The 23,086-nt window shown below is 42.5% G+C and overlaps 1 protein-coding gene across 1 annotated transcript in view; it reads left to right on the forward strand.

Annotated features, from left to right (window-relative positions):
- The window catches only part of LOC117518397 (ephrin type-B receptor 1-like), a 225,370-nt gene that overhangs the window by 196,934 nt on the left and 5,350 nt on the right, over positions 1-23,086 (forward strand). Inside the window, exons 14-17 of the mRNA XM_034179506.1 lie at positions 5,964-6,211; positions 12,619-12,686; positions 13,939-14,086; positions 16,706-16,855. Coding sequence (XP_034035397.1) covers positions 5,964-6,211; positions 12,619-12,686; positions 13,939-14,086; positions 16,706-16,855 — 614 coding nt within the window. The remainder of the gene's footprint in view (positions 1-5,963; positions 6,212-12,618; positions 12,687-13,938; positions 14,087-16,705; positions 16,856-23,086) is intronic.

Genomic DNA, 23,086 nt, shown 5'->3' on the forward strand with positions numbered 1-23,086 from the left:
CATTATTTTTTATTTCACCCTCCGTCTGTCTTTCCTTTTCCTGCTGCACAGTGCTGAAGGTTTTTAATGAGCAGTGAGCTGTGGTGCAGCGATCACACTGAGACGCAGCCTGTCATCCAGCTCCCTTAACTCTTACATTATTCACACCCTGTTTTTTATTTTTTTTAATCTGCAGGATGAGAACTTTTATTTTGAAGTGATATTCAATTTTCATGCCCTTGGCTGGCAGATAGTTGCAATTATTTTCACTGAAGACTTTGTGTCTCCAGAAATCAAATCAAATCAATTTTATTTATATAACGCCAAATCACAACAAACAGTTGCCCCAAGGCGCCTTATATTGTAAGGCAAGGCCATACAATAATTACGGAAAAACCCCAACGGTCACTCAGTGCATCATGGGAACCCCCCAGCAGTCTAAGTCTATAGCAGCATACCTAAGGGATGGTTCAGGGTCACCTGATCCAGCCCTAACTATAAGCTTTAGCAAAAAGGAAAGTTTTAAGCCTAATCTTAAAAGTAGAGAGGGTGTCTGTCTCCCTGATCTGAATTGGGAGCTGGTTCCACAGGAGAGGAGCCTGAAAGCTGAAGGCTCTGCCTCCCATTCTACTCTTACAAACCCTAGGAACTACAAGTAAGCCTGCAGTCTGAGAGCGAAGCGCTCCATTGGGGTGATATGGTACTATGAGGTCCCTAAGATAAGATGGGACCTGATTATTCAAAACCTTATAAGTAAGAAGAAGAATTTTAAATTCTATTCTAGAATTAACAGGAAGCCAATGAAGAGAGGCCAATATGGGTGAGATATGCTCTCTCCTTCTAGTCCCCGTTAGCACTCTAGCTGCAGCATTTTTAATTAACTGAAGGCTTTTTAGGGAACTTTTAGGACAACCTGATAATAATGAATTACAATAGTCCAGCCTAGAAGAAATAAATGCATGAATTAGTTTTTCAGCATCACTCTGAGACAAGACCTTTCTAATTTTAGAGATATTGCGCAAATGCAAAAAAGCAGTCCTACATATTTGTTTAATATGCACATTGAATGACATATCCTGATCAAAAATGACTCCAAGATTTCTCACAGTATTACTAGAGGTCAGGGTAATGCCATCCAGAGTAAGGATCTGGTTAGACACCATGTTTCTAAGATTTGTGGGGCCAAGTACAATAACTTCAGTTTTATCTGAGTTTAAAAGCAGGAAATTAGAGGTCATCCATGTCTTTATGTCTGTAAGACAATCCTGCAGTTTAGCTAATTGGTGTGTGTCCTCTGGCTTCATGGATAAATAAAGCTGGGTATCATCTGCGTAACAATGAAAATTTAAGCAATGCCGTCTAATAATACTGCCTAAGGGAAACATGTATAAAGTGAATAAAATTGGTCCTAGCACAGAACCTTGTGGAACTCCATAATTAACCTTAGTCTGTGAAGAAGATTCCCCATTTACATGAACAAATTGTAATCTATTAGATAAATATGATTCAAACCACTGCAGCGCAGTGCCTTTAATACCTATGGCATGCTCTAATCTCTGTAATAAAATTTTCTGGTCAACAGTATCAAAAGCAGCACTGAGGTCTAACAGAACAAGCACAGAGATGAGTCCACTGTCTGAGGCCATAAGAAGATCATTTGTAACCTTCACTAATGCTGTTTCTGTACTATGATGAATTCTAAAACCTGACTGAAACTCTTCAAATAGACCATTCCTCTGCAGATGATCAGTTAGCTGTTTTACAACTACCCTTTCAAGAATTTTTGAGAGAAAAGGAAGGTTGGAGATTGGCCTATAGTTAGCTAAGATAGCTGGGTCAAGTGATGGCTTTTTAAGTAATGGTTTAATTACTGCCACCTTAAAAGCCTGTGGTACATAGCCAACTAATAAAGATAGATTGATCATATTTAAGATCGAAGCATTAATTAATGGTAGGGCTTCCTTGAGCAGCCTGGTAGGAATGGGGTCTAATAGACATGTTGATGGTTTGGAGGAAGTAACTAATGAAAATAACTCAGACAGAACAATCGGAGAGAAAGAGTCTAACCAAATACCAGCATCACTGAAAGCAGCCAAAGAGAATGATATGTCTTTGGGATGGTTATGAGTAATTTTTTCTCTAATAGTTAAAATTTTATTAGCAAAGAAAGCCATGAAGTCATTACTAGTTAAAGTTAAAGGAATACTCGGCTCAATAGAGCTCTGACTCTTTGTCAGCCTGGCTACAGTGCTGAAAAGAAACCTGGGGTTGTTCTTATTTTCTTCAATTAGTGATGAGTAGTAAGATGTCCTAGCTTTACGGAGGGCTTTTTTATAGAGCAACAGACTCTTTTTCCAGGCTAAGTGAAGATCTTCTAAATTAGTGAGACGCCATTTCCTCTCCAACTTACGGGTTATCTGCTTTAAGCTGCAAGTTTGTGAGTTATACCACGGAGTCAGGCACTTCTGATTTAAAGCTGTTGTGTGGGCCGGCAGAAGAGGAGGTACTGCTGGCCCACCACCAGAGGGCGCCCTGCCTGAAGTGCGGGCTTCAGGCACGAGAGGGCGCTGCCGCCACGGACACAGCCGGGAGTGACAGCTTACTCATTACTTCCTGACAGCTGTCACTCATTCTTCATCATCTCACTCCATAAAACCCAGACGTCATCTCCACCTCATCGCCGAGATATCGTACTTCATTGAAGGTAATATCCTCAGCCGTTTTGTGTTACAATATATCTGTATATTGTGAGTGTTTGCAGGAGTACCGGTTCCTCTTTCTGTGGAAGCTGAGTGAGTGCAGGACGGCACTCTTTTCCCCTGAGGAATCACTGCGATACTCATCACATATTGAGTGAGAGGTGGAGGTGGCACCGTTGTTGTTACTGGGTGTGCACACACCCACACTTGACTGTCTTTGTTCTCGCCAGCAGTACCAGATCCGACAGTCGGAGACGGTGATCACCTGGGAATTCGGGACTTGGCGGCTCCAGTATTCACCAGGTTCGGTGGTGGCGGAAATCGTGTGGTTCCGGCCCTTCTCAGGACAGACGTCTTCTATCCTCGAGCCTGCCCACACGTCACCTTTGTAATTTGACTGTAATCATATTCTGAGATTATCTGTATATTCGTTGTGCACATTTCACAACATTAAATTGTTACTTTTTGGCTCAGCTATTGACCGTTCATTTGCTCCCCCTGTTGTGGGTCCGTGTCACTACACTTTCACAACAAAAGCTCTCTTTTTCAGAGGAGCTACAGCATCCAAAGTTGTCTTCAATGAGGATGTAAAACTATTGACGAGATACTCTATCTCACGTACAGAGTTTAGGTAGCTACTCTGCACTGTGTTGGTATATGGCATTAGAGAACATAAAGAAGGAATCATATCCTTAAACCTAGTTACAGCGCTTTCTGAAAGACTTCTAGTGTAATGAAACTTACTCCCCACTGCTGGGTAGTCCATCAGAGTAAATGTAAATGTTATTAAGAAATGATCAGACAGACGGGAGTTTTCAGGGAATACTGTTAAGTCTTCAATTTCCATACCATAAGTCAGAACAAGATCTAAGATATGATTAAAATGGTGGGTGGACTCATTTACATTTTGAGCAAAGCCAATTGAGTCTAATAATAGATTAAATGCAGTGTTGAGGCTGTCATTCTCAGCATCTGTGTGGATGTTAAAATCGCCCACTATAATTATCTTATCTGAGCTAAGCACTAAGTCAGACATGGAAATGGAAGGAAATTCATCTTCTTGTATATGCATTATGTTCAAGATATTAAAGGCGTGCACACCCACTTGATTTTTCACATAATTAGATTTTGTCACTGACAAAATTAGCTTCTTGTTACTATAAACTACCATATTTTCTGGAATATGAGTCAGGTTTTTTTTTACTAGTTTGGCAGGTCCTGCAACTTATACTTCTGTGCGACTTATAATCAGAAAAATCATGTCTTTGTTATTAATAATAATTTGAGTAAATGTCAATAATAAAGGTACACTACAATAATGCACAAAACCCCTAAAAGCTGATTTAAAAAAAAAATCAAATGTACTCATGTTTTTAATTGTAGCATTTCCAATATGTTGTCCAACATATGTTTATTTGTTCAGTTTGCTTATTTTTGGAATTTTTAATGTCCTTATGATACACACTGCTGAGGAGTCTCTGCAAAATACCACTGTTCACATCTCCATGTGTGTCCACCTGACAGCTCCATTAATCCAAACTGCATCAAATAACAACCAGTATGTTGTCTAAAGCACGTTTATTTGTTTATCTTGCTTATTTCTGAAATTTAAGACACGGCACACACTGCGGTGTGCACATGTGCTGCTAAGTTCATTTCCATTTTTAAAATTGCCCCCAGCTGTGTTCAAAAGTGAGTTCCACACAGGGGAAAAAAAGGTGTGATTTACACTCTGGTGCACTTGATATGTTTTGGGGGTGTCCTCCCCTTTTTAATAGGCTTTTTTTTGTGGACAGGTGCAGTTTATACTCTGGTGTCTTATTCCTGAAAATGTGGCACCTTTATTTCTGTAGTGTATCACAATTTTTATTTTATTTTTTGCTGGCGAGGTATTTATTTTGGGGATATTCCATTGCAAATGCAAGAAGTTCACTCTGAGCTTATTACAGAGAGTATGAAGGAAAAGCTCGCGTGCAGGGTTCGATGTTAATGGAGGATTCAGTATAAACTAGAAACAACTGGGAGAAAAGCTTTTATAAATCTCACTCATCTTCAACCGCTTATCCAGCAGGGGACCCCAGACTTCCCTTTCCCGTGCCACATTGACCACCTCTGACTGGGGGGATTCTGAGGTGTTCCCAGGCCAGCGTGGAGATATGATCTCTCCACCTAGTCCTGGGTTGTTCCTGGGGTCTCCTCCCAGATGGATGTGCCTGAAACATCTCCCTAGGGAGGCACCCAGGAGGCATCCTTATCAGATGCCCGAACCACCTCAGTTGGCTCCTTTCAATGCAAAGGACCAGCGGCTCTACTCCGAGATCCCCACGGAAGACCAAACTTCTCACTGTATCTCTAAGGGAGACCAGCCACCCTCCTAAGGAAGTCCATTTCAGCCACTTGTACCTGCAATCTAGTTCTTTCGGTCATGACCCAACCCTCATGACCATAGGTGAGAGTAGGAACGAAGACTGACCAGTAGATCAAGAGCTTCGCCTTTTGGCTTAGTTCCCTTTTCGTCACAACAGTACGGTAGAGCGAATGCAACACCGCCCCTGCTCCGCCGATTCTCCAGCCAATCTCATGCTCCATCGTCCCCTCACTCGTGAACAAGACCCCAAGGTACTTGAACTCCTTCACTTGGGGCAAGACCGTATTCTCTACCCGGAGTAGGCAAGCCATTGGTTTCCTGCTGAGAACCACAGCCTCAGATTTAGAGGTGCTGATCCTCATCCCAGCCACTTCACACTCGGCTGCGAAGTGATCCAGTGAGTGTTGGAGGTCACTGGCCAATGAAGCCAACAGGACCGCAATCATCTGCAAAAAGCAGTGATGAGACCCTGAGCCCACCAAACCGGAAACCTTCATCCGCCCGACTACACCTCGATATCCTGTCCATGAATCCCACAAACAGGATTGGTGACAAGGCGCAGCCCTGGCGAAGGCCAACCCCTACCGGAAACGAGTCTGACTTACTTTTATAAATCTATGATTAAAAAAAAATTTGATTCCGTACTGGCTCATTTTCGCAAACCAACAATATTGTAACTGGAACCCGTGTTTTTAATGACAACTGGCAAAGCAAACCTGTGACTTACATCTTACTTGTCCAACAGATATCCAGCAAAACATCTAGATTTTTTTTCCCACTGGGATCTATGGTAGCATTGCATGTGTGTTCTGTCCAAAGGCACGTACGGTGCCCATCAGAGAATTTAGTGTGTGCCTAATAATGTGGCGTGTACAAAGTGTACTTTAATTCCACCTCTGTAACTGTCTCTTCTCCAGGTGAGTTTGGAGAGGTGTACAAGGGCTGCCTGAAGCCTGTGGGGAAAAAAGAAATCCTCGTGGCTATCAAGACACTAAAAGTGGGCTACTCTGAAAGGCAGAGGAGAGACTTCCTGTCCGAGGCGTCAATCATGGGCCAGTTTGACCAGCCAAACATCATCAGACTGGAGGGCGTGGTCACCAAGAGCAGGCCCACGATGATCATCACAGAGTTCATGGAGAACGGCGCTCTTGATTCTTTTCTCAGGGTGAGTGTCCCCGACCTGCTGCACACGCAGATCCATATGGATGTTGAAAATTGTAATGTTGCACTTCACACCTCGTTCAGGATCAACAGTGCAGCTGTGAGGCATTTCAAGTGAGAAACAGTGCACTTTTATAATGGCGCTAAAACCTAAGACCAGTTCATTTATTTGTATTTGGAAAGGTGCACATGTGTAATATTTTATATTTAGTTATTTGAGCAAATAATGATAATAATGACAAAATATTTTCAAAATACTGTCAACATTTTAGTTTTTTCCTTGCCAGTTATATTCTTGGCTGTATGGAAAAGCTTGCACAGCACATCACATTTATTATTATTCTCAGTCAGCCTATATGCCAGCACTGTGAGTGCTGTGCAGCGCGGGGGCAGAAACTCTGAATTTTTCCCAGGTATTACTGCCATTCATCAGGAATATGTATGTTCTGGCTGCTAAAATGTTCACTGCTTGCATAGACGGGGTGTTGGGTAAGGTTGTGGAAACCACCACCTTAGGCCTCGTGTCCATATAGCAGTTTTTTCTGAGCAGCAGCATCTTTTTTTCAATTGCTCTAAATGAGAAGAGAGCATATGTGACCGCCTCAAAAAAAGTGCTGCACCCAGCATCTTTTCACAGCACTCCACTTTTTTTGTGGCGTCTCTGAGCACTTAAAGTTGAAAATCTCTGAACTTTTTAGAAAGGCAATGTGTCCTCGCTGCAGCACCTTTTCAAACATCCAAGTTTTTGCTCAGATGGAGCAAAAACTTGTCATTCTAGCGGGAAGAGAACGGAAGGAGAAGCTGCTTTTTGTGATATTTGGCTAGTCAGCTGATTTGGCACACAATATTCATCAAAGGTCCCCCCTTTCCTGCCAACCCAAATCTCTAATAGTAGATTGCATAGGCATTATGTTCCTGCTGAGGGTGAGTGCTTTTATCTCTGCAAAGTTATGAGCTCATCATTAGCTGAAATCCAACAAGAAGTGCTCTTAATCTTTAAGAAAGCAAAATGAGGCGCTGTGATAAAGAGTTCCTCTGTTTTTCTGCCAGGAATTAAAAAAAAAAAAAACACTCAATGGACACAAAGCCGTGGGCGCCTTTATTGGTGAGGAAAGGTTTACTGACCTTGACTTCGTGTTATATGGCTGGGGGGGCCTGGCTGCCTTTTTGTTTCTGTCCTTTGTTTCTCCTTCCAGGTGGCTTGCATTTGGGACTGAGTGGCTGTGTAGCTGAGGTTTTCAGGACCTCACCCTGATCACCTGCGGCTCGTCAGGACTCACAGCTGAGGTGCATCTATATGGATTGGAACATGGTGGCATTTAAGACTGGAGTATACAGTGTGTATTTGCCAGAGACTCGACCTTGTGACCAGACGGGTGAGATCGTCGTCTCGGGAGCCATCACATCATCAGTGGATGCAGAGAACGTCCAGGGTTTGATGCACGGTCTGTGAAAGAGGAGGGGGTGAGGTCTCACGCTCGTCAGCACACTTCCTGAGGTATGTTAGATTTTGTGACTAACATTTATACAGTCAGTAAATGTGGTGTCCCTCACACCTTTTTATATTGAGCTGTATGTTAGTCATGTATCGGCTTCCACTGCAGTGGAGTTTTGTGAACTGGATGTTCCATGCCTGCAGGTTGGGAAGCTGATTAGTAATCAAGCCAGGAAGTGTTTGCTGTTTGTACACCTTTAAGTGTTCTCTCTGTGTGTAGAGTGTGGACTCACATAATGGTTCCTTCTTTCACAGAATCGGTTTGTTGCGGCCACCTGGGGGGTGTCGGCGGGGTCCTTGGGTCCGAACAGCTTCTGGCTCCGGACCGTTAGCGCTGCTGGGAGCGCACCACGCCAGACCGCACCTTCTGTTATTTTTGTATCACTGTTATGTATTAAATTCAGTTAGCCTTTGTACCGTGCTCTGCTTATTTCATACTGGGTCCTTCAAACGCTGGTCGGTTCTCCGAGCTGCGTCCGACACATAACACTTCGCAGCTGATGCTGTGATCTTTATGGACTCAATTGTTACCCTGAATGCAGCACTTGAGAGGCTGAGTGATGAGTCCTAGTGTCTGGGTTTGCCATCGCTCTGGATCAAGACTAAAATCCAGGCTTTCAATGATTTCCTGGACTGGGACAACAGAAGTATCACAGTTCCCGCAGATCCTTAATAAGTCTAAAAAGGCATTGAATTTGTAAATCTAAAAATAAGGCCTTAAATTGTATTAAAATGTCTTAAATCAGTCTTCCAGACTTCTTAAAAATACAAAGACATGGTAAGAAAAATTTTATTCATGTTTTCTTCTGAGACTGGTCGGAGGATTTTTGGGTACCGCTGGAATGACTTGTGTCAAACGTGCAGTTATTCAGGGAGACTCGAATAACTATCATTTGCATTGTGAGGGAACATCAGCTATGAAATTTTGGCCATGTGGCCTGTTTCTTGAGGACCTCAGTGGGCTGGAGAAGGCCCAGTGGACACCAAGCAGGATAACCTTGACCTTTACTCAAATGATTGACCTTTGGCAAATTTGACCTCACCTGGGCAATTCCCTAGTTGCTCCTGGTGTGTAGTGAGCACCTTGTATGGCAGCACCCTTGCATCAGGGTAAATGTGAGGCATTATTGTAAAGCTGTTTGAGCGTCTCATGCCGATGGAAAAGCGCTATATAAATGCAGTCCATTTACCATTTGCCAAAACAGACCCCTGAGGGTCAATTCTGGGACTGAACATCATTGGCCAAAATCAGCCAAATGACCTGGGAGGAGTGGGGAAGCAACCAGACTGGCAGATAAACTTTGCCGCCAATCCAAACCAAAATCATCTCACGTCTTTCCATCCATCTGCCCAATGTACTGAAAATTTTTGATTCAAATCGGATTAGTCGCTCCAAAGATATCTTGCTCACAAACAAGTTGTCGCTGATGAGACGGTTCATGTTTAATTTCTGTGACAGGTGCTGTTTAAGGACAAAAGTAGCAGGCCCAAAATCACATTTGACACAGCACATAACATAATTACAAACATCAGCGTGAGGATGGAGACGACGTAAACCCCACTGTTCTCTTTCTCTATTTCCCTCCATCTGCTCTGTCGACCATGTTTTGCCGTCCTCGCCGTCTGTCTGTCCGTCTCTTTCATCCCGTCCTCCTTTCTGGCCGCAAAACACAGAAACTCTTTGATGAGTAGAATGGGAGGCAGAGCCTTCAGCTTTCAGGCTCCTCTCCTGTGGAACCAGCTCCCAGTTCAGATCAGGGAGACAGACACCCTCTCTACTTTTAAGATTAGGCTTAAAACTTTCCTTTTTACTAAAGCTTATAGTTACGGCTGGATCAGGTGACCCTGAACCATCCCTTAATTATGCTGCTATAGACGTAGACTGCTGGGGGGTTCCCATGATGCACTGTTTCTTTCTCTTTTTGCTCTGTATGCACCACTCTGCATTTAATCATTAGTGATCGATCTCTGCTCCCCTCCACAGCATGTCTTTTTCCTGGTTCTCTCCCTCAGCCCCAACCAGTCCCAGCAGAAGACTGCCCCTCCCTGAGCCTGGTTCTGCTGGAGGTTTCTTCCTGTTAAAAGGGAGTTTTTCCTTCCCACTGTAGCCAAGTGCTTGTTCACAGGGGGTCGTTTTGACCGTTGGGGTTTTACATAATTATTGTATGGCCTTGCCTTACAATATAATGCGCCTTGGGGCAACTGTTTGTTGTGATTTGGCGCTATAAAAAAAAAAAAAAAGATTGAATTGATTGAAGTGATGTTCAGTTCTCGCAGCGTGACCACTTTTGACTCAGAACTCGTCCTCTGACTCGTGCACACACTCATCAATCTCACCGGTGGCGCATGTGTGTGTTCACATGCACAGGGGAGAATATAGATTTATTTTTTCCCTGCAGAGCGTTCCACCCGGGGAGCATCAAAGACACAGTGTGTTGTACAAAGTGAATGAAAAGACGGTGAGGCTTTAAATGGACAGAGACAGAGTGGACGAAATGTGAAAGGGCCAAAAACACACTAACAGACGTCCATCGTCTCACAGTATCTCATTGTTAGTTAGACTTCTGTTGCAAATTCATATTGATGACACTCGGTAATAGTACGTATGTGTGTGAAGGCAATAAGGGCTCCAACATTTGACCCCACCTTGCCAGGACAGTCCACCTAAGTGTGTGCCACATTTTATCCAAATTTGATGAAACTTAAATTCCTTGACCGTGACTTTTTCCACAATGAATTCTTTAAGGGCAGTTTCATTGTCAACCTTCACTGACTGATCTACACTCAACAAAAATATAAACGCAACACTTTTGGTTTTGCTCCCATTTTGTATGAGATGAACTCAAAGATCTAAAACTTTTTCCACATACACAATATCACCATTTCCCTCAAATATTGTTCACAAACCAGTCTAAATCTGTGATAGTGAGCACTTCTCCTTTGCTGAGATAATCCATCCCACCTCACAGGTGTGCCATATCAAGATGCTGATTAGACACCATGATTAGTGCACAGGTGTGCCTTAGACTGCCCACAATAAAAGGCCACTCTGAAAGGTGCAGTTTTATCACACAGCACAATGCCACAGATGTCGCAAGATTTGAGGGAGTGTGCAATTGGCATGCTGACAGCAGGAATGTCAACCAGAGCTGTTGCTCGTGTATTGAATGTTCATTTCTCTACCATAAGACGTCTCCAAAGGCATTTCAGAGAATTTGGCAGTACATCCAACCAGCCTCACAACCGCAGACCACGTGTAACCACACCAGCCCAGGACCTCCACATCCAGCATGTTCACCTCCAAGATCGTCTGAGACCAGCTACTCGGACAGCTACTGAAACAATCGGTTTGCATAACCAAAGAATTTCTGCACAAACTGTCAGAAACCGTCTCAGGGAAGCTCATCTGCATGCTCGTCGTCCTCATCGGGGTCTCGACCTGACTCCAGTTCGTCGTCGTAACCGACTTGAGTGGGCAAATGCTCACATTTGCTGGCGTTTGGCACGTTGGAGAGGTGTTCTCTTCACAGATGAATCCCGGTTCACACTGTCCAGGGCAGATGGCAGACAGCGTGTGTGGCGTCGTGTGGGTGAGCGGTTTTCTGATGTCAGTGTTGTGGATCGAGTGGCCCATGGTGGCGGTGGGGTTATGGTATGGGCAGGCGTCTGTTATGGACGAAGAACACAGGTGCATTGTATTGATGGCATTTTGAATGCACAGAGATACCGTGACGAGATCCTGAGGCCCATTGTTGTGCCATACATCCAAGAACATCACCTCATGTTGCAGCAGGATAATGCACGGCCCCATGTTGCAAGGATCTGTACAGAATTCTTGGAAGCTGAAAATGTCCCAGTTCTTGCATGGCCGGCATACTCACCGGACATGTCACCCATTGAGCATGTTTGGGATGCTCTGGACCGGCGTATACGACAGCGTGTACCGGTTCCTGCCAATATCCAGCAACTTCGCACAGCCATTGAAGAGTGGACCAACATTCCACAGGCCACAATTGACAACCTGATCAACTCTATGCGAAGGAGATGTGTTGCACTGCATGAGGCAAATGGTGGTCACACCAGATACTGACTGGTATCCCCCCCCAATAAAACAAAACTGCACCTTTCAGAGTGGCCTTTTATTGTGGGCAGTCTAAGGCACACCTGTGCACTAATCATGGTGTCTAATCAGCATCTTGATATGGCACACCTGTGAGGTGGGATGGATTATCTCAGCAAAGGAGAAGTGCTCACTATCACAGATTTAGACTGGTTTGTGAACAATATTTGAGGGAAATGGTGATATTGTGTATGTGGAAAAAGTTTTAGATCTTTGAGTTCATCTCATACAAAATGGGAGCAAAACCAAAAGTGTTGCGTTTATATTTTTGTTGAGTGTGGTTTGGTAGAAATCAGCAGAATGCCGACAGACAGACAGGAAGGCTTGCACTTTTCCCCGCCAACTGATGTTTGGCAACTTTGATCTTACTGGGCAATTTTGGAGTCCATCTTCATATGTGAGCAAAGTTTTGACCTTTGAACTGAATGACCTTGACCACAGTGGGTGACCTTTCTTAAATTTGGTTTTGCTTGAGCAGTTTGAGAATCCACTGATGTTTGGTGCAAATCAGAATGGATTTTTTTTCTAACTTAGACATTTGACCCCGATGACCTTGACCTTTGCAAAACCAAACCCTTTAGGGACAGTTTTGGAGTTGACTGTTGCCCACATATCAAATTTGATGGGAGTCAGTCAAAGAACCCGGAACGATTCGACAAACGGTATTAAAATTATTATATGAAATTGCTGCAGATTGTGTTGGTTGTATAAAATATTCTAGTTGTTGATCTCAGTGCAACTTACTGGAATAAATAAAAGTTAATGAAAGTCTAATTTTGGTTTTGTGGTTTTGCAGCAGAATGATGGACAGTTCCCAGTGATCCAGCTGGTTGGTATGCTGAGGGGCATTGCGTCTGGAATGAGGTATATACACACACACACACACCAGAAAGTAAGTTTATCAAAAGAGATGATGTGTACAGTACTTTACCAAATCTTTATGATTTATTTATTTATTTCCTACAACGCTAAATGTACTATACAGTCAAGTCCATAAGTATTTGGACAGCGGCATGTTTTTGGCAACGGAGGAACAAAGAAGCGTTTTTTATACAAGAAAACGGGTTAAATCTAGGCTCAGAGTCCCATGTGCCTTCTGGCAATCTGTAAGTGAAATTTCATATTTTTTCTGATTGTTTGTTTTTAAATCCATCTCTGTTCCCCTCCACTATAAAGCTGTAGCCTATAACTCTTGCAGGGTTGTCTGGGTGTCTTGGTGACTTCCCTCACTATTTTCCTTGCACAAGTTTTTGAAAAACTGCCTCCTTTGAACAGATTTACTATACAGCAGAATACTGTAAATATTTCTTAATGATTGATGTGACCGGAGTCCAGGACATATTCACTCACTTGAAAATGTTTGTGTATCTATTCCCTGACATGCCTCAAGGCTGTAAAAGTGATTTGTATCATTTGTCCAATTTCTTATGGCCTCTGAAAATAGAGGGCCTGTGGGTAAAAAATGGCTGTAATTCTTAAATGGTTCATGTTGTGTTTTTGTTCAACCCCTTGAATTACAGCTGAAAGTCTGAACTACAAACACATCTTGATTGTTTAATTTCGTCTTTATTGTGGTGCTGCACAGAGGCAAGACAACACAACTGGTGTCACTGTCCAAATACTTGACTGTACTGTACACCATTTCCTCTGATGTCAAATATTGTGTGTTCACATCACAGTGAAGATGTGTTTTCACTTTAGTTGTACCATAACTTTGTCTTTGGAAGCTTGGAACATCACACACAAACACACACACGTTGTATCCTGTTTGTGGTTTATTGTTGGTGGCTGATAACACACTAACCGATACTGGTGCAAAAAGTCCCATTACTGTTTTCATCAAAGGTAGCTGACAGAGTTCACACACACACACACACACACACACACACACACACACACACACACACACACACACACACACACACACACAGAGTCTAAATCCCATTACCTTTTTATAGCCACCCAGGCAGCTGGCAATAGATAACACACACTCTCTCTCTCACACACACACACACACACACACACACACACACACACACACACACACACACACACACACACACACACACACACACACACACACACACTCTCACACAATAAATCCTGTTGATGTTAGGTACCTGGCTGAGATGAGTTATGTTCACCGTGACCTGGCAGCCCGGAACATCTTGGTCAACAGTAACTTGGTGTGTAAAGTGTCTGACTTCGGCTTATCGCGATATTTGGAAGAAGACACCTCTGACCCCACCTACACCAGCTCACTGGTGAGAATACACACGTGCAGCGTGCACATGCACTCGGATAGCACACAGACAAAAGAGCGCAAATGACTGCTGCATTCACAGCGTGTCGTAAAAAAAAGAAAGCGCCTGCCTGCTGCCTTTGTTTGGTCATAAAGACCAGGACGGGACAATTCAACAAACGGATTTCACCTCCAGATTCAAAGAGTATTTCGTACTATTTGAGCAGACGCTGAATTTCTCAGGTTATTTGATACTGACAAAGCAAAATAGCAGCCCCAGTATTGGTAATTTTACAAATGCTGGTGGGGGATGCTGTTGCAACCTGCACCCCCCCACCTCCAGGGTGCTGCAGGTTGCAACCGGATGTTTGGGGTGGGGCAGGTGAAGGTTGCAGCAGCACCCACTTTTGGAACCAAGTGTTTTGGTGTCACCATAGGTGGTATACATATGGGACAATCTCTCTATGATGTTTAGGTTTGAAGCTCAAATGGGGCGAGTTCAAATGTCGCCATCTTAGCAGAGCCTGACCCCGCACTTCTGGCCAGCCCATAAATGGGTAAAGACATGAAGTGTGGCCATAACCGGTCTCACAGACCGAACAGTCCGCCCCTACAAATCGGTCTGCCTTTTGCATCTGTGCATGCGCCATTTCGGACCACAGCACCACATCTGAGACGGAGTTTCTTCACCCAAAGCAATGAAATGGATTAATGAAGGTAAAACCTCTTAAATTATTCTAAAGTCAGTTTTAAGCAGAAACGAGGCCGTTTTAAGCAGAAACTAGGCGGATTTCTGTGGCGCTTTGAAATGACGGACGCGCAGTGAATGCATCAGCTAGCAGCTCGTTTAGCTGTGGCACTCTGATCACTTCTGCTGCCTTTTATAATGAAATAATGCTGAATTTATGTGGAAATGATTGTTGTACAAAAGCTTCAGATATCTGTCGCTGAGATAGATGATGACTGGAGTGCAGTTTGAAGCAGAAACGAGGTTTTAATCCATGAACCGTGTCATCGGGGGGGGGGGGGGGGGGGTTTAGTGGGACCATTCAGTCTGCGACACCGGGTTAGGACAAATGAAAGCAGAGCCACACCCCCCATGTTAGACCTACTAAGCATGTTAAGGCTAACATGCTAATTAATATTGGTGTGGTTGTGTTATTCATTGGGGTGCGGGGAGGGGGTTGTTTATGTGTTTGCTTATTTTTTGGGACTGGGTGATGGATTTCATAAGTATCATGGGTACAAGTAGTCAAAAATTCTGACTTGGCCTTATTACTGCTGGGTTTGTCTCCAGCATGACCCTTAATTGGTATAAGCAGGTATAGTAAGAATATTGCCGAAATGACCATGGAGAAATAATAATATCACACAACTATGGATACCTGCTAATCTGTGCTAACAGTGCTAATAAACAAATTCTGTAATACTGAAATTTCACTCAACAGAAATACTGGAGCACAGACTTCTTAGATGGTCCTTTAGTATAGTTAAACACACAGAAATCCATATTTTCTCAGATATTTTTAATAAAATGCTCAAAAAGGACAACCACACTCAAGTGAACCACAGCTAGCAATCATTGTAGGTGGCTTTTGTTAGCAGATGACCACCTTGATGCTCCAGCACACACTAGCTGTTACTCAAAGAAATCACGTCCCTAATTATTCACAAATTCATGGCTTAAAATAGCTTAAATGGATGAGTTATCTAAAAGTCCCACTTGGAAAGTTGTCATAAATGAGGGAACTAGCTACAGAGACCAAAACTGCTTTTTATTTTGTTTTGTTTTTTTGCAGCAGGCTGTAAACATGTTTGCACTGCAATAATAAACATTGCTGCAATGAAGTTGGCCATTTTAAATTGGGCTTCTACAGGGATTGACTGACTTTTGGAGCCAGCCTCATGTGGCCATTCAAGGAACTGCCAGATTTGGCACTTCCACAATGGCTTAATTTTCCTGCACTGGAGGATGGAGTTTAGCAACTGGCAATGACACTTGCGCTGTGCGTTGCTTTTTCGTTGCATGTAAGATGTATCCCTCAGTCATTAGTATTAGAGATTAGAGCCATAAGGTAATATTAACTTAGTGTTCTTTTAGACTGTATTACGTCAGTACCATTACAGTATTATTACAGTACCATTACAGTACCCACGTAATATTTGTGTTGGGATTATTCACTTTTCTGACAGTGCGGATAATCACTCAGTGATTGTGGACTGTCAGACAAATGTATCAAACTCAACCTGATGATTTTCTGCACTCTGAAAGCAGGAGCAGTGAGAAGATGGAATTCTTTGTTCACACACTGCTTTGTCTTCATTAGAAGGGAGCAGAGCACACACGTGGAAAAGCTGCGCTGCTCCATCCATCTTACTGCACCAGCAAACATCTACTTTGTCATCACTGCCCCACTAGACACAAATATTTCAGGGGGAAAAAAATCTGCAGTCAGGTTGAATCTGCAGGTGTGGCAGTCTCACTTTATTCTCATATTGAGGACAGCTGATGTGTACACAGTAGGTGTAATGAAACTACACGCTATTTCCTTCCTTCCTTCCTTCCTTCCTTCCTTCCTTCCTTCCTTCCTTCCTTCCTTCCTTCCTTCCTTCCTTCCTTCCTTCCTTCCTTTCTTCCTAGGGTGGTAAAATCCCCGTGCGGTGGACGGCTCCCGAAGCTATCGCCTACAGAAAGTTTACGTCAGCATCAGATGTCTGGAGTTATGGGATTGTCACCTGGGAAGTGATGTCATACGGCGAGAGGCCTTACTGGGATATGAGCAACCAGGACGTAAGCCACCACATGCTTCAGTGTGCACGTGTGTGTGCATGATGTGTGGCACGCCGATCGAGGCTGCACTGCAGATATTCCTGCAGGTTTCACAGTCAAATCACCGTAAAACACCTGCCACGCTCCAGCCTTTGAGCAAAGTCCTAAACCCCAAATTGCTGTGCGGTTTGATGCTTTACGCAGCAGCACACTGCACTGGTGTGTGAGTGAGTGACTGTGAGGCATCACTGTAGAGCACCTCAGAACCTCTGCTTTTATTTGTGACGGCGTGTGCATGTGGTGTTGTTTGAGCACGAGGTAGGTGTGTGTGTGTGTTTCATGTCTGCTTGTTTGCTTGCTTTGCTGCGTCTCTCAGCAGGGTGTCTGCATGTCTCCGGGAACGTGGAAAATGAGGACATCAATTTAAAATGTCACAGAAATGTTTGTTGTCAGACCAAAAGGCATCAGAATTTTGTTTCCCTGCTGCATTTTTCCTTCGGGGGATATTTTGACAACTTTATTCCAATTATTTTCACGCTTTGATCAATTTGCTGCATTATTTATTTGCTTTTCTTTGTGCTGACATCACACTGAAGTTTAAAAGGCGTTTGAGATTTAAATTTATCCTGGTGTATTTAAAGTGCTCTGGAATGGCACACTTCTCTGCAGCTTATTAAATCTAACTTTAAAATTTGTTCCTCGTCCTTTTTCCGTGTTTATGTTTGGGGCCTAAAGGGAATCACCTACGTGATGGAGGTGGTTCCAGAAGATCACATTTCTTACATTTTTATTTTTAGTTTCCTATTCGGAGAGAAAATATAAGACATAGTTTGTTGTTTCTTGTGCCATTAAAAGCTACTTCAAAACAAATCTCAGCTCTTGATTTCTGTAACTCGATATTTAATGCTTTCATACGGCACAGAGTGTGGATTTATTTATTATTATTCTTTTTTAAGATTCAGTTCAAAGTTCCCGCAGAAGATCAGCCAAAAACACAGCTGGGTGCTTTCTCTTGTGCTTACAGCTGCTAATATATTTTTGTCTTTTTACTGTCATTACTGATTAACTAGCACATAGATATAATAGCTCTAGATATAGTGTTTATGAAATAGGTAGCTGACATTTTTCAAGGGTGGTAATAAATTATACAAAGTTTCTATAATGATTTTAACTGAAAGTGCAGGAAATTAAAATGAGAAAGATTTTTGAATAATTGTATTTATTATTTGGCACATTTAGTTGATGCCATGTTTTGTAACTGTTAAGGTTGAGATATTTTTGTCTGGTTACCAGGGACTGACTAATGGTGATGTCAACGTCCATTGTTCACTGTTGTTACCTAATATCCCTAATTTCTCCAAAAATATCAGTTTTCTGTTTTTGCAGTGTTCAGCCTTGACTCAAAATACATAAATACACCAAGTGGCAAATGTCAGCTCTCCCCAGGTTCTCTGTGATCAAAGTTACATGCACGCATACACATACACAGAGGCCACTTGGCTTTTAATATATAGATTTATTATTTCCTCCGCCAAGGAGGTTATGTTTTCGGTCGTGTCCGTTTGTTTGTTGGTTGGTTGGTTGGTTGGTTAGCAGGATTACTCAAAAAATCCTCAACGTATCTGGCAGGCGGCGTCACCTCTAGTTTTTAAATCTCGTCTTAAAACATACTTGTTTTCTATGGCTTTTGACTAGAGGGTTGATGATTTTATTGTTTTTAAAAACTTTTATTGTTGCCAATCTATTTATTTATTGATTGATTGATTGATTTTATGTCATTGTACAGTGCTTTGGTCAACTTTGTTGTTTTTAAATGTGCTCTATAAATAAACTGGATTGGATTGGATTGGATTTCAATGAAATTTTTACCAGGGGTGTATCTTGGCCTAACTTAGAAGTCATTAAATTTTGGAATGATCCGGAACAGGATCCGGATCCAGTAATTTTTTTACGGATTCTTTATCATTGCAGGATGGGGCCAATTTCAACATTATTGCATCTGACTTCATGAAGACGGGTCACAAAGGCTGAACAAGAATTAAGTTACGACACAATAATAATTTACCATTTGTTTCTCCTCATTGAATAAACTTGTTATTAGAAAATAAAAAAAACTTGTGTAGTTCATTCAGTTTCTCTTTATAAATACATTTGCTGAAGATTGAAGGATTTATCCCTCTGGGGCCGACGCCATGGAATACGACGGCTGAGACCAAGCTCTACTAAATTATAAATAACTTTTTAATGATATGCGATAGAAACTTACTTTTTTTTTGCTGAAACGCTAACTCCGCGGACTTTCGAGGCACCGTCCACCATCTTTATCCTCCTCATAGAAGCTGTGTGATGACGTGAGCAATGTGAGTGTCCAATCGGAACTGGTTCACCGTCACATGGTTTTCCAAAATCCAATCGTAGGGCAGATTCACCTCACGTGACACACCAAAAATTGTTTTTAGGAGTGATGTGTTACTAGTTTATTATAGTTTGCTGTGTGTTTTGAATAAATGTGTGTGTAAAATTATTTTCAGCTTTACTTTTGTCTTTCTTATTTCTGATTGTAAACCTTTATTACACTTATAAAACACAACTATAGCATATATATTTTGAAAGTACAGGTTGTCCTGAAAAAAAGAAACATAAAACTTGATTGTGAGATGGAGGGAGAGCTGTTAACAGCAATAATAAACATTTATGCCAGGCGAGTGAACTGTCCAAAAAATACCCTCGGACCCCAGAGGGTTAACCACTGAATCTGAAACATGACGGTAGATGCGTGAAACGACGTGGAATAAGTCTCTTTGCCAAAGGGTATTCCATGTGACGTCAGTGACCCTATGGCCTTGGCGGAGGTTTGCGCTCTCCGAGTGCTTCTAGTTTATTAATGAGGCCATTAAAGGTGGATGCTCTCGTGACCTAGTCATCATCTCACTAGTTAACTGTAAAGACTGTGTTCTCCTGCAAACATATTGGCTTCGCCAAACACCTGTGTCCAGCAACGTCATCGCTATGACGTCTGTCCTTCATATAAAACTGTTTCAAATCAACCCAAAATCAGTTTATGCCTAATTTCATCAAATTAAGGACAGTTTTACACATTTACTGTTTGTTTTGAGCTGTTGAAAGTACCTGAAAAATATATCAAGCCAAAACATGTTTTGAAATGAATAAAGTGGTTGAGGCCAAACAAAATCCCAATTTCTGTTGAAACAGAACATGAGCAAATTCTCCTGTTTCTGAAAAAATTTTTGCTTTTTATTAATAATTTTCACATTTATGAAAAAAGTACTACTTTTGACTTTGATTGATGTTTCTCACATTTTTCAAAATGTTACACCTTTTTTTTTGCCTGGTTTAATTGTTGTTTTTTGGGATCAACTCAGTGAATCAAAATAGTCTGGATTTATTTGTTTTGTTTTTTAATCCATTAATCATCAAACCATTGTGGCTGGATTTGGTTGTCAGATGGTATTTTGGGTGATTGTCTTTCAGGAAATCCAGTGACTTCGCATTTCCATAAATGCACTGTAATTTTCCCACAATGCACAACAATTTTTGGCATGAAAGTCGCTGTATGATAATTTCTGGCAAAGACCAGAGCATTGGGGGGGGGGGGGAGCCTGTGATTTGAGTGATTCACCCAAATTAACTGGTCTGAAAAGAAGGAAAGTTATTTGTACAGGTAGTTTTTGTGCAGCGACTCATCTGGGAAGAATAAGGTGGTCAGGATCATGAGATCATACTACAAATTCCCACACAAAAATTCACAAAGATTACAACAATTCTCTCAGCAAACCAGAAACTGACCCTTGCAGATCTTGGACAAAATCACACACCTCCAGAGTTTGCGATATTTGACGATGCAAAGCCCCTGGATACTAAGAAAAAGCTGCAGTGTGAAGTCTGGTGTTTTGGATTAGATTAGATAGAGATTTATTGATCCCTTGGGAATACTCCCTCTGGGAAATTGAGGTTCCAGCAGCATTGTATAGCGGCACACAGGGTAAGAAGCACACAGAGCTTCAAAAGTGAAAGTAAAAAAACAGTTGGGCCAGTTGCTCCAGCGCTGATTTTCACCATATTCCTAATTGGCTTGGAGTTAATGTTGAAGTTCCTCTGACTCACGTACTGACTGACTCATGAGGAGTTAATCAGCAGCTTCCAAACCCACTTCCATTCTCTTTTCCTGATAAGTCCCTGTTTACTTAACCAGCTCTTTCTGCCTGTTTCACACTTTTGCTTCTGTGTGTCCTCACCTCCTCCCCCACAGTACCCACGGGGGGGGGGGCTGCAGAGCCAGCAGTAATGACGGAGTTGCTGTAATGACAGAGACAGTTTTTCGTGGAACTCACGCCATATAATGACGGAGAAACTGTGCTACCGCTGCAGCTAACGACGGCCTGCCGGGGCATTAACTATGCATGAACCCCCCCCCCCCCCCACCCACCCCCCCCCCCCCCCCACCCACACACACACACACACACACACACACACCACACACCACAGAAATCACACAAGCCGCACACACGACTGAGCCACACACACACACATATGCATGCAGACACACACAAAGGCACTCGCGTACTTTCAAAAGAACACGGAAGGCTGAAATAGTCGGCAGAGCCGCCACAGGTGCTGTGTTCAACGTGAATTAATCATTAAATAAACCTGTGATGTTTCACGGCACTTAATTCTATCTTGATTGACAAGCGGCGCTTACACAGAACTTATGCAGCACAAAACCTCAAAAAGTGTGTCAGGGTCAAACTGAGTTCACTCAGCAAGCACAACCGCCCCAACTGCATTTACAGTGTGAGATGCTTCGTTTTCGCTCAGCGTTCCACTTGCTCTGAGCTCTGAAGTGCACGATTCCTAACTTTAAATGTACGCTGGCGTGAAGTGGAGTATCAGCTGACGGTATTTTCATGCACTTCTGTTTTCTTAAAGATACACGAAATGGCAACTGAACAGAGATAAGAAGTTCTTCTTGTATTTGAAGGGTACAAAACATTTGTTGTCTTTTTTTTCTTCTTCCAGCTGCTTCCGTTAGGTTGCGCTGCAGCAGACCATCCATTTCCATCTCACCCTGTCCTCTGTGTCTTCCTCTGTCACACCAACTAGCATCTCCTCCCTCATCACATCCATAAACCTCCTCTTTGGCCTCCCTCTCCTCCTGCCTGGTGGCTCCATCCTCAGCATCTTTCTCCCTATATACCCTGGGTCCCTCTTCTGCTCATGTCCAAAACCATCTCAATAAGGCCTCTCTGATGTTGTCTCCAAACCATCCTATCTGTGCTGTCCCTCTGATATGTTCATTCCTAACCCTGTCTATTCTTATCACTGCCAAAGAACATCCCATTTTCAGCCTCCTGTATTACTGTTAACGCTGCCACAGCTACCATTTGTTAAACTTTCTCTTTCACTCTTGTAGGTACCCATTTGTCACAAATCAGTCTCTCTCCAGTACTTTGGATAGTGGACCCTAAGTATTTAAACTCATCTACCTTTACCACCTCTACTCCTTGCAACCTCACTATTTCACCATGTTCTCCCTCATTCACACACATGTACTCAGTCTTGCTCCTACTGACTTTCATTCCCCTTTTCTCCAGAGCATATCGCCACCTCTGTTACCTTTGTAATTTCCTCTGCCAACAGCACAAGACAACACTGACCATTGCTGATGAACATACAATCATCAGACAACAAAATAAATTATTATAAAATATTATACATGCAACCAAATTACCCAATAAATTGTAGAATGCCACAGAAAGAAGTTATACTAAAAGCAAATTCCATATTTTTGAAGGTTAAAGATGGTCACAGATTTTCCTTACTTATATTTGTTTGTAAATACTAGATATTTAGCAGCTTGTCATTGTTTTTAAACATTTAGGTAGGGGAGGTGATGGTCAAGTCTTAAAAATGATGTGCTTCTGACCAGGAAATCCTTAGCTCAAATCCCAAACCACGAAAGCCCCTTGGACAAAGTCCTTAATTTGTTGCTCTCGATATGCATGTGATTATTAATTATTGTATATTCTGCAGTGAAAGTATGATATTGGCACTTTAATGCTTGCCCAGAAAGCTGTTGCTCTGTGTGTGCACGTGTGTGTGAGAGAAAGAGACGCATAACTGGACATGTTACATGCCCCATTGTGGCTCCTCAGGACACAAACATTGCAACCATCATTACTGCAGTTGGAGAGACATTCATACTTCACTCAACAATAAATAAATCTTGTCAAT

Source organism: Thalassophryne amazonica, chromosome 10, assembly GCF_902500255.1.
Source record: "Thalassophryne amazonica chromosome 10, fThaAma1.1, whole genome shotgun sequence".
Taxonomy (NCBI): domain Eukaryota; kingdom Metazoa; phylum Chordata; class Actinopteri; order Batrachoidiformes; family Batrachoididae; genus Thalassophryne; species Thalassophryne amazonica.